The sequence below is a fragment of the Meles meles genome, chromosome 3 (genome assembly GCF_922984935.1).
Source record: "Meles meles chromosome 3, mMelMel3.1 paternal haplotype, whole genome shotgun sequence".
Lineage (NCBI taxonomy): Eukaryota > Metazoa > Chordata > Mammalia > Carnivora > Mustelidae > Meles > Meles meles.
The window spans coordinates 111,725,208-111,737,981 of record NC_060068.1 but is presented as its reverse complement, the minus strand read 5'-3'; the positions used below and the strand labels follow the sequence as shown (position 1 = coordinate 111,737,981).

At 51.5% G+C, this 12,774-nt stretch overlaps 1 protein-coding gene across 3 annotated transcripts in view; it reads right to left on the bottom strand.

Annotated features, from left to right (window-relative positions):
• Positions 1–12,774, bottom strand: part of FSTL4 (follistatin like 4) — a 672,404-nt gene that overhangs the window by 209,324 nt on the left and 450,306 nt on the right. For 2 of the 3 annotated variants that reach the window (XM_046000921.1, XM_046000920.1), the window contains one exon: positions 7,425–7,670. In XM_046000921.1, the coding sequence (XP_045856877.1) occupies positions 7,425–7,670 (246 nt within the window). The remainder of the gene's footprint in view (positions 1–7,424; positions 7,671–12,774) is intronic. The other variant, XM_046000919.1, reaches the window with a different exon arrangement.

Sequence of the window (12,774 nt, the reverse complement as noted above, 5' to 3'; positions counted from 1 at the left end):
GACCTGACTCATGGGAGGTGCACGTTTGCTGAATGAATGAATGTAAGGGTTAAGGCAGGGTAGTTACCTCCTGAAAAACTCGCTCTTAAGGCCATATAGAAGGTGGGTTTGAAGAAGTATCTGGCCAGGAGATGGGAGAACATCTAGGGGGTCACCGCAGCCGTGCAGGTGAATGATGATGATGGGATGGGCTCATGTGGTAGCAGAACAGGTACAGAAGAGGGGGCAGAGGTAAGAAGTTAAAAGGAAGTAAACTTGGTGCGATTTCATGGCGAGGGCGCCTTGTTCAGCTGCAAGGAGGCATCAGTCTCTTGGGGTCCAATCTCCTGGGGTACGAAGAGGTTGCTCTCACTGAGACAGACATTGTGTGAGGAATAAGGGTGTTAAGGACAGAGGGAGTGGAGAGGTGGAGAGTTCATTCAGGACACACTGGATCTGAGGTGGTTGTGGGCCTTTGGGGAGCAGGACCTGTGACTGAAATGTGGACGAGAGGTCGGGATGAAGATATAGCTAAGTATATGAGGCATGGCAGGAATGGTGAGGGGGTGCAAAGGAAAGAGAGGAGGGCTGAGGTGGTCCTGGGAAGAACCCATGTGTAGAAAGCTAATGGGGAAGGAGGGGCCCACACCACGGATCACAGTAGCACAAGTGGGGGCTGCCTGAAGACTGCCCAGGGCAGGGCAGGTGCAGCAAGAGAAGGCCTGCAAAGTGCTACCTGGCTGTGACACCTGGGCTACACCAATCTCCCTGGGGATGGGAGGCAGAAAGAACCCTGGTGGGCAGAGTGTGGCAGAGATGGGGCAGGGGAGGCACCCAGCGTGGGCGGCTCTTGGGGTCCGGGGGAGAGAAGGGAGGACACCTGGAGGGATGCGGGGCTAGGAGACTCGCGGGCTAGGAGACGGCTGGAGCTGGCCGAAGGGACCGAGAAGGGGCTGGACATATGGAGGAGGGGGTGTCAGGAAAGGGCAGAAGACAATGTGGGGGCCTCAGAGGCCGTGGCGTGTTTACATAAGCAAAATCAATGTGGTACGAGACTTTCTCAGCTCAGTAACTTATTAGCAATTTTTAATTACTGGAATGTAATTAATTCATCCAAAGTACAGCCATTCTGTGAAGCACACCACACGCGCTGCACTGATAACATTCTTGCACTTTTGTGAGGCACTCACACCAAGACGTTGTCTTGCATAAAACCTAGAGGATATAATGGAAGAGCACACCTTTGTCTGATGCCAAGTTTCTCTTGATGGCGGAGCAGGTACCAGAAAGGGGATGAGTGAGCTCCGAGGGCTGCTTCCCTGGGGGCTGCTGGTCAACCTGCTGCTTGGTCCCCCCCCGTTCCTTATGCACTGGTGAGGGAACAATCTATGGGGAAGTCTCTGAAACAGGACAGTCCATGAAGATCCCTGCTGGTCCTTGAGGTCTTGGGGGTGTCTCTGGCTAGAGCAGCTCCCTCATGCTGGCCCAGAGAGTGGGAGTGCTGGGGAATGGAGGTGGCCCTTCCTTGTGGCTATCTATTCCAGGAGATCAGGCCTAGAGTCCTGATCATACGGGTGTCCTTAGGTCCAGCACAGCCTTGGCATCTGGAGGACATTTAATAATGCCTGTGAAGCTGGGCGATTTGGCAGAGAATGGCCACACCCTCCTCTGCGGTGTTCAAAGTGAAGATCAGGAAGGGCACTGCGTACACACAGATTGCTGGGCAGGGCTGGAAGAGCAGCCAAGGTCTCTGGACAGAATGTGGATGGGGCCAGGAGTAGAGGGCAATTTGAAGAAACTGGAAACAGGAAAGGGGTTTTGGAGAGAAAGTGGAGGCTGGCATAAAAAGCCAGACCCAGGGGCGCCTGGGTGGCTCTGTGGGTTAAAGCCTCTGCCTTTGGCTCAGGTCATGATCCCAGGGTCCTGGGATCGAGCCCTGCATCGGGCTCTCTGCTCTGCAGGGAGCCTGCTTCCTCCTCTCTCTCTGCCTGCCTCTCTGCCTAGTTGTGATTTCTCTCTGTCAAATAAATAAAATATTAAAAAAAAAAAAAAAGCCAGACCCAGTGGAAGGGCCTTCAGATTGGTCTTAGAGGCTCTGCTGCTTTGTCCTGGAGCTCAGTGGCCTCTGAGTGAAACTGCGTTCCTATTCCTTCCTCACTGGGGAGAGAGTGGTCTGGTGTTGGGACATCCAGAGGACCTGTCAGTTTGGGATGACTGAGCCAGGTTTTTGGGAGTTGCTACCAACTGGGCTTCTTGCTAACCTAGAGGGCAGGCCCCCACCAAGGAGCTCCCAGACCTTTCTCACCGATCAAGGCTCCTGAGCCTTCCATCTCTGCACCAAGAGGTGTCCAAGGGAGAAGAAGAAAGTGGCTGCATCTGTTGTGAACATGCCTTGCTGGGATGAGCAGCCCCAGAGCCGTGGCTGCTTCTCAAGGGCAGGCTGCAGAGGCAGGGCCTGAGTAACCTGGACTAGCTACCAGCCCTCTCTGGGCCCCAGGGTCCCTGTCTAGGGAATGAGGAAGTTGGACTGGTCATTGGACAGTCAGCTTGGGCAAAAACCCTAGCCTGGTGTGCCGGGCTTTCTCAGCTCACCTTCCCCAAGTGTCCGCTTTACCCAGCGTGAACCCACATTCCCCATGATCTGCATTTTAGGCCCTTGCTCTTCTCTGAGTCTGCAGGAACGGATGCCTGCCTCGCCAAGGACCTCCCTCCTGCCCTCACTCACCCTGAGAGATACCCCTTACTCTCTCTTTCCTGGACATGCCCCTTCTCACCCTCTGGCAGATGAATCCCTCCCTGAGGCTCAACTGGCAGTTCCCAGGAGACTTTCATGCATTCCAGAACTTCTTCTAGACTCAGAATCAGGGGCTGTGGGAATGCCTTCAGCATCTTTACTGACCTGCTAGGTGAATCTAAATGAATTGTTACATCTCTTTCTAAAACAGCAAGGCAGCTAGAGGTGAGTTTAGTTTGCTCATTTGGAGATCCAGTTCTAGCCACTCATTCCATAAAAGTGGAGAACCAGTGATCATCTCTCTCTTCGCTCACAGGTGCACCTGCCCTGGCCCCCACAGAGTTCTTAGCTCATACACAGTGCTGTCCAGGGGCAGGCGTCTTAAGGCCTCTTGCATTTGCCTCCCTGCTATGTCACCATGTTTACAACAGCATCCCCGTGGTCCTGAGCAGCGGCTGACCCTGCTTAGAGAAGTGAGCTCATCACGGGCCAGCCACTGCTCAGTTCAAGCCCATGGCAGCCTTGTTGTGAGGCAGGCACTGCCGTCATTCCCGTTCTATGGATGGGGTAAGTGAGGCACAGAGAGCTCACATGCCCTGACCAAGGAGGTATGGTATGGCGCATGATCGACCTCAGACCGTGCCTTTGAGCCTGTGCCACCCCCACTCCCCCAACCCTCGAAAGGCCTGCTCCCGCCTACTCCTGCCTGCAAGGCTCACTCAGGCCTCAGCACCTCCCTGGCTGTGGGGACCTGCTCCAACTGACTGAGGGAAACCAAAGCCTGGGCCCCTAGCGGGGGATGTGAGTAGCGCTCACTCTCTTGCAGGGCCAGAAAGACTTGCAGAAGTATGGAAATGGCCTGAAGGCGAGACACCTAATTTCAGTTCTGAAGCAGTAACATTCAAAGTACCAACAGGAACAACAATAGAAGCCTCTTTGGCAGCAAGACCTCTCTGTTCTGCCTTGCCACAAAAGGCTGGGTTTTTTTATATATATAAAAATTTTAAAATTTTAAAAATTATATATATAATATAAAACAGCATCCCTGTGGTCCTGAGCAGCGGCTGACCCTGCTTAGAGAAGTGAGCTCATCACGGGCCAGCCACTGCTCAGTTCAAATTTTAAAAATTTTAAAAATTATATATATAATATAAAAAATTTTAAAAATTTTAAAGATTATATATATAAAATTTTAAAATTTTATTTTAAATTTTATTTTAGATTTTAAAATTTTAAATTTTAAAAATTATATATATAATATAAAAAATTTTAAAAATTAAATATATATATTTAAATATATAAATTTAAATATATAAATATATATATATTTAATTTATATATATAAATTTAAATATATATAAATTTAATTTTTAAAATTTTTTATAAACATATAATGTATTATTAGCCCCAGGAGTACAGGTCTGTGAATCGCCAGGTTTACACACTTCACAGCACTCACCATATCACACACCCTCCCCAATGTCCATAACCCATCACCCTCTCCCTACCCCCACCCTCAGTTTGTTTTGTGACATTAAGAGTCTCTTATGGTTTGTCTCCCTCCCAATCCCACCTTGTTTCATTTATTCAAAAGACTGGGTTTTTATTCTCTTTGTGATAACACAAAAAAGAGGTTAGTGAGCCTGTAGTGTGTTTCATTTTTTGGTTAAAAATGGAAATTATTTCCTCTGATTTTATGAGCCTGGAAACTTATCTCTGAAGCATCAAAGTGCCCCCCCAAAACACCATGCAGGACGAGGAATCTTCAGATCCATTTAGAACTGTAGCCCTAACAGGCCTCTTTCTTCCATAATTTCACGGTTTGTTTGGAAAACTGCCCAACTATGACACTGTATCATCTGGGATAATACAAGCCCAGTGTAGTGAGTGACGGCTGAAAGCAAGCTTGTCTTCTCAAACAGCGCAGGAGATACTGCGTGAATTCCAAACGGAGACAGAAAAACAATTTAAAAAGTGCCAACCAGTGTACAAATAGAAACCCCATGTCATGAGGTAACTTTGCAACACAAAGCCTATGAGGAGTGAGAGTTACAGAGAATTCCACCCACTATCTTGGTATTCTCTGGTGGTATCTGGTGCTGAGAACACCACTTTAACATCAACAACACTTTAATTTGGCCACAGGCAGAAAGCGATCTGACAATCCTACATCTCTCTGTCCCCCTGATTTTCAGCAGGGGACACCCTGCTTGGGATGTCAGGAGAGCTGGTATCAAAAGCAGCAAAGATGAGCTGAAGCAATGATTTGAGTTCAGTTTTGCTTTACTCACATGCTAATAATCCCTAAATGATGTTATATTTCATTCCACATTCACGAGGAATTCCATTGCCATAGCAACCGCAATGTGATACAAGAAGTTTTCTTGAAACTGGGGCTTAGAATATCGCCTCTCCTCCCTTGCAGAACAAGAGGGCTGAGATCCCGACGCAGCGCTCCAGAGAATCACCTTCCCTGCCCCAGCCGACAGCCCAGGCCCCAGCCACAGAGGGGGTGCTCCAAGCTGTGGCCCCTTGAGTCCACCACCATGTCCCCCTCACCCCCGTCTCTACACACCCAGCCCCATGAGGAGTGTGTCCTCATAGTGACTTCTGGGGTACAAATGAAACCTGAGAATGAAGTCAGAACTTTTCTTTAGAAAACGTCTGGGAAGAAAAGAGAATGAACATGGATGAATTTAGAATTACTGTTTGCATGAAAAAAGAAGGTATTTTTCAGTTTCCTCTATCAATAACTCCCTGGAAATAGGAACAAAAGACAAACCACCATATGTGGAGCTGAAGAGGGGATTAAATACTCTACTGCTATCTCGGGGTGGGGCTGTAGAATATTGTCCTTCACTGCCTCTTCCATTCTAAGACCTCTGTTCCCCAGCCCTCATCACTGTGTCCTCTTGTTCCCCATTGGAACCATGGCTCTGGGGCAGGTGGGCAGGTGCCCACCCAAAGCCCCCTGCCTGCCCTCCATCCCTGCCAAGCCCCTGCGATCAGTGAACAGGGTCAGCCCAGGTCAGCTCAGGTCACCTGGGCACTCCAGGTGGGGATGCTGGAGGACAGAGGCCGGCGGGCCTTCCCGCCACCTGGGACGGGAGCCGATCTAAGCAGGAGATAGTGAGGACTCCTCCATGGCGTCCAGACCCATGGAGCTGGGTCTGCAGAAAGGGGAGCCCTAGTTCCTGTTGGGCATCTCAGCATGAGGACCTGACCCTCAGCGCCTTCCTTCTTGACTCCACCTACCCGGAAGCCATGTGGGCCCCACACCTGCTGGGCAGGGCACTTGTTCCTGCCTCTGCCTTCCCCGTATGACCTGCGCCTCTCTGCAGGCCCGAGGCCACGCTGGATTAAAACAGGATGACAGGGGTCACTAATACACCACACTGTGATGTGCCTGGCACATGAGTGTCTGTGTAGCCTCTCATTTACTTTCCTCCATACTGCCAATAGCCAGCCCCCTTTCACAGCAGAGGAAAAGGCCCAGAGAAGTGGAGTGATTGCCCAAGGTCACACAGCTGGGAAGTGGCGGAGCTGGGTGGCACCCTCAGGCCTCTCTGGGAGCTGGTGGGGACTGCTCTCCACAGCACGGGCATTCACAAAATCCGTATAAAACCTCAATGAATCAGAAGGATTTGGTGGATGAATTCAATCAGCATGAAGCAGAACCAAGCCCTCATCTGCGTGTACCGGCGGCCCCCATCCTCCCCGGCTCTTGCCCATCCTCCCTCGCTGAGGCGGCTTTCATGGTGGTTGTTTTTCCCTTGCATGAAATGAGAAATGCTGTTTGAATAACCGATGGTGAGGGAGGCTGGGCACACTCTGATGCAGAAATAAAAACCTTCAGAAAGATGCAATTTGGGAGATATTGGAAACTGGAGAATGGAACATCAGTCTATAAAATTCAACACGGCCAACAAAGCTGGAGCATCTGGTCAAGTGTTTTAGCACGCACAGGGCCGGGGTTCGGCGGGCATGAGGCTGGGCAGGGTTTTCAGACCGGGAACATTTTTCCTGGGCTCACTTTGGCCTCATTTCCATAATGTGCCTCATGACTCCTGCAGCACCTCAACGTGAGTGTCAGAAGCACAGCCGTGAATGTGTCCAAAGCTACTTCTTACTCAGAGGGGAAGCCCGACCTGCCAGAGCTTTGCCTTCTCCAGGACACCTTCCCCCTGACCTCGACTTTTCTGCAGCCACGGCTCAGACAGGAGGATGGGAAAGTGGCCCTTCGTGTGTCTGCAGGTGGCTTGGGGGGTGGCTGTAGGGGGCCAATAGACTTTTGCTCCCTTGCGGAGAACTCCCTGACATCCCGGCCATAGCACCATGGGTTTGGGGCCCATTAGGGAGAGCCCGAGCCCTGCCCATCTGCTCCGGGTGCCCAGGCCCAGGCGGCTCTGACGCACCTCTCCAGCACTGTTGCAGGTACTTGCTGGGGTTCCATCTCTTCTTTTCCCCTCCCTGTCCTACCCCAAAGGTCTGCCTAGATTCTGCTCTCCAAGGCACCCCCACCAAAGGCAGGGGGTCTCTGGAGGTGGACATACACAGAACATGCCTCATCGAAATGTTGCTGTTGCTACCCGGCTGAGGCTCCTGCCTTCCTCTACTGCCTTTACACATTCAACCTGCAGACTCAGCACCCTGGCATGAGAAGATCCATCCCCAAACCCAAAAGCATACGAGCAAGGAGATATCTTCCTACCTTTAAGGAAACAGTCCTTGCTGTGGACAATGACGATATTCCTCTCCAGCAGGCAGGCGGCTCGGTGGAGCTCACAATGATTCTCATAAAACCTCCCATCGGAGCCACACACGGGCATGTAGCTGGGCCTGCATGCCTCCAGGCACCGGCATTCGGGCTCCCCGGTCTCTCTGCTGAGCATGCACCTGCTCCCACGGCTGCAGAACTTCTTCCCACAGGAGGCTGGCAGCCCATCAGAAAGTCCTGCTGAACACACAAACACAGAGGGTCAGCTGCAAGCATTTGGGGAGGGTGGTCAGGACTTCCTTTGTGGTTCCATTTGCCAGTGAAGCCAAGGGCTTGGGGTTTGGGGTGCCCAAGAGTCTTTGCCCTACTAACAGGAGGTGGCCACAGGTGCCAAAAGCAGTGCCCAGCTATACATGTTTCAGGTTTTATGGTTGGCTCACACCAAACATCTCAGGCATACCCATCCTGGAAGGGAAGAGTAAACAGGGGACCACATGGAGGTAGCAAAGAGCCAATGGACCATGCCAAGTGAGAGGAGGATGGCTTGCCAAAAGGCAAGGTTTGAGTCATGGCTCCCGTAATTGCACTGGAAGGAATGACCTGATGGGAGAAGGAGTTCTGTACAGGGGCACGGTGTAAAGGATAAGGATGCCAGGCGTGATTCTAGGAGACACAGAGTGCCAAGCAGAGCAAGTGTGGTCAGATACGTGGGGCAGGCAGTGGGAAAAAACGGCAGAGTCTAGGGAGTCAGTGTGGAGTAAGAAAGGAGAAAGCGATACTCTTAAATGTTTAGGATGGGGTCAGCCATGACAGGGAGGCTTGAGCTTGACCTTTGTCTCTGGGTGAGAATGTGGTTCTCCAGGATACACACCACCAGCAGTGGGACCAGTAGCCTTTCTCTACCGCCTAGCCCTTTCTAGTACAAAGCAGGAAGCCACAGCTGTGGCAGGAAGGCTGAGACCTGGGGAATGGCTGCTGCCATGCTGCTGGGTGTCCCCTGCACCCAACACACGCATCCAGTGGTGTGAGGCAGTGGTGCCCAGAGCTCACACTCCCATGTGGGCAGGGTGGCTGGGAGAGCATCTTATCGCTGGAAGTGCCCACTTACAAAAAACGCCAAGCAAGCACCCCCAAAACGACATTCCATTCCACCAGAGCAGTTCAGAAAATGAGAGGCTTGTCATGCAGCATTAATGGCAGCAAAAACACAAGTTGCGAAAAAGAAAAGGATATCGAAATACAAATAATTAAATTGTGGATGCAGATTTTATGGCCATGGAAATCTTTGCTTTGAAGTTTTAATTGTATCTTCTTCATAATTTTCAAGCGAGACAGAATGGCCCCAGTGGTCAACACTGAACCTTTGGCCCCAGCTCTGATCCCATGGGATTAAAATGTCTGGGGAAAAAACAACCTTCTTTTTCTTGTTTTCCATTAAGCCTGCTTTTCATCATTCTAGATTTGAAAGGGAAAAAAAAATCAGTTATCGATAGACTAAACTGCTTGATTCAATAATTCATTTAAATTCTTCCAGCCTTGGCAAGCTAAGAAATATTGACTTTTTCTTGAATCATAATAAACTAGAAGGTCAAAATATCTCTGAGCAGTGTGGAAGTGCAGATCCTAAGCAGGCGTGGGAATCTTCTTTATCCACTTGGCTGATGTTTGCATGTCACAGTGGAGGCTCGGCGGCATTTATCGGCTCTGCACACGTCTTTCTGTCAAGGTTGACAGGTGGAGGGGAGCCGAGGGGTCCTGGCAGTGGGAGGCCCTGGGCTGGAGGGCCTCCACCCGTGGTGTTGATGGCTGCTTTGCCACAGAGCGTGTTTGATTAACATGACTCTCCTGGGTGTTGCCAAATGGGTTACCCTGGAAAGCGCTGGCGGCTACTAGAAGAAACCAATACAGCTCTAAAGATACTGGCTTTTGTTTCTTTCCCAAGACAGCCAGAACACAAAGCACTGCCATTGTATCACTGTTTTAATAAACTTCCCGTGTGATGGCAAGGGCACCCACTCATTGCTGCAGTTTGAAGAAGCAGAGCCAAGGGTATTTGCCCTGCCCAGACTATGCTCACATTCCAACTGACTCAGCTCCAAGCACTCACCCCCTGGGGTCTAGCGCCTCTCTGAGGTGCTCACTGCCAGGGCAAGTCTGAGCCTCCCCACCCTTGAATTCCCTTCCTGAGAATGTCTGCCTCGATGTCTGGATAAGAGAGACCTTGCAGGTATGGGGCTTTTGTCCTCACACAGCCTTGGACACTTTAGGAAACACAGTAGTTTTAAAAGCTGACCTCCTCAGCTCTGACTTGGTGTCACTGGTCAAACCTCAGGTTACAAGCAGAGATGAGGAGGGTAGTGGGGACACCATACCCCCATGGGGGAACCTTTTAAGGGAGACATCTCCCCTTGTCTCCTTTAGCAGATGGCAGAGGGAAGCTGGAAGGATGGAGGCATGAAGGGGAGACAAAGGTCCATGGAGGTGAGCCCTGTGGAGTAAAGGAGACTGGAATCTGGAGTGGCAGAGTAGGAAGAGACTTCAGAGCCCACCTAAACCAGCCTAGGCAGTTACAGCCAAGCCAGCTCGCAGTGGATGGCAAGGCAGAGGGTGGGAGCAGAACCCCTGTCATCCGACCCTTTCTCCTCTCAAACACCACACACTCTGATTGCAGTGAAGTCCTCCGAGGACCAGCACTGGACACCAGGCCCCCAGAGCCCATGTATGAGTATATCACAGGTGTGACTGAGGCCTCCCCCATAGGCTGTGAACTGAGGAGTCAGTGTTAAGAAAACACTCCAGCCAATCTGTGCTCACAGATATTGCCAAGAACACTCAGGTTCTCCTGACATGGAAATGGGTTGTTGGCAAATATTTGATCTTAATTATTTGCAATTAAGACAAAAGTAGCTGAACAGCCATGCATCTGCTTTTCCCAGCTTGTGGCCAGCAGACCCGGTGATGAGCTGGGAACGCTGTGCACAGGGGTGGGCCTGGAATCCTATCCTTGGCTGCAGAGATGCGGACCAAGCTGTGGGTTCCTTGTGAAAACAAGCCCCTTGTCACTACTTCCTCCTTGTTACTAAAACAGAACGAATTCCCCAGTCCTAGCAGGATGGTGATAAAACAGTAATGGGAAAGGTAACCAAGTGAGACCGCCAGCAACTGCCGGCAGTATTTATGAGGATGATCATGATGCATGAAAAAGATATAATATGCTTAATTTATAGTCATAAAGAAAGTCGTTTACCCAGGTTAGAAACTGATCATCTTACCAAATAAGCGGATTTTTGACACTAATTAAATTTACTGAACACAGTCAGAAATGCGAATTGTTACCTGAGAGTTATGGCACCAGAGAAACACATCCATCTGCACCAGTTGGTGCTAGAGATCCCCTCTGTGACTCAGATCAGGGTTCTTGATGTGAACTCATAGACCTCGGCTGCCATTGCCTCCCAGACGGGGGAAATGGCCCAGCTTAGTGACAGTGGAAGCTGAGCCCGCCGGACCCTGTCAAGGGATCAGAGGAGGTGGGACTTTCTTCATCCCCCATTGCAGGGGGCCCGTTTTTTCATCACTGACCATACCACGTGGCAGTTTCCAAACTCTGACTCAGTGTCAGTAACCGGAGCTTTGCGCAAAGTACAGCGGGGAGTGCTTCTCTCTTGGGGATGGTGCCAAGCAGCGCATGAGGGAAAACATGCTGGTTTTCTACTGTGGGATGCTAACCGCCATAGGCAAGCTTGTCCCATGCAGCACTTCCCTCCAAGATCTTGTCCCCGGCTTGACTACCGAGAAGAGCCCCCTTCTCATGATGCCACCTTGGGAGGTCCCTACTCCTCGTTCAGCAAAGGACTAGGGTTGAAATGCTTACTACCGCATCCCACCTCACCACGAAGCCACACTGAGGTGACGGCTTGGCTCTGAGCAGACCAAAAAGAGTGGGCCATGGCCACAGAAAGCATGGAAAGCACCAAATCCCAGGCACCTGATGTCGACAGCCTCACTGTCGCATGCCGTGAGCCCCAGGCTGGCTTGGCGGCGGTCTCTGGCACTGGTGACTGGAAGGTCCCCGTATAGCAACTAAGTGCCCACCTGTTGGCAGATACAGATAGATTCAATGCTTCTTTTCTGAGCAAAAATACCTACCCACCGGGGAGCTACAGCTCACAACCTGGGTCATGGTTGGGTTTTTTAAGGACCCAGGACTGAGGACTTGCTGTTGGAAGCCCCCTGTGCATACGGGGGTGTCTGGATGGGGGCAGGCGTGCCATCCAGGAGCGCAGTTCATGGTCCCAGGACTCCCCAGCCTGACCCTCCTAAGAAAATGTATCCTCTCAGACAGGCCCAAGGTAGATGGAGCCAGTGTCTGGTGAACTTGGACTCCCTCACGACAGAGACCGTATAAGTGCCTTGTCTGTAGCTGCAGACCCTGAGTTTGCGCCAGAGGCTGCAGAGACGCAGCTCCCCGGCCCGCACCGTGCACAGGTGGAAACAGTGGGGCGCTTCCCCCACACAGCCAGGGCACAGTCCTGGAGTACCTCCTCTGTGCCAGACCCAACTCCGGGTGCTAGGGACACAAGGCACACCAGGATATGGTGTTCAGGGCAGGACACTGCATGTAGGGAGACACACAGGAGCAAGAACACAAACAAGAAACCACTGTGGGTTGTAGTCAACGCTAGGAAGGAAACAAACTGGTTGCTGTCATGGGCCAACTCTCTTGGAGTCAGAGAAGCCTCGTTGAGGTGAGAGATTTGATGTGAGACCTGAGAGAGAGAGGGGGCAGAGCCCTGGGCCTGGGAGGGGGACAGCCTGGGCTTCACAGGAAGCAGCCCACTTGCTCACAAAACCCTGCTTCAAGACAGCCTTGCCAGGCAGAGGCCGGCTGCCGGCTGGACCCTTGGGAAAGTGGGGTGCCTCTAGTTCTCTGGAGGTGTTTGTCAGCCCGAGTCCTGAACGTTGAGAGGAGGTCTAACGCCCTGAAGTTCACCACGCTGGCTCCATTCCTGGCGAAAGGGACTCAACCTCGAGCACTCCCACAGGCCAGAAGGCTCTAGGCACCCTGCAGGCTGCCGGTGGGGGAGGGAGCAGCCCCCTGGGCTTTCACCACAAGCCACCTTCGTAGGAACCGACATAGCCTATGGGTGCCCTGGGTGCCGGGGCTACGCCAGCTCCACCTGTACCTGGAGAATCTCATTCACATCAGGGGGATGGGAAGAGGGTCTGTAGTTACCCCTACGGAGATACGCATTTCCAGGACCCAGCCAGAGAGGGCAGTGTATAAAGCAGCTACTGTTGACTCACGCATGCCCTGCCTCACACTTAGAACACGGGAGCTCAT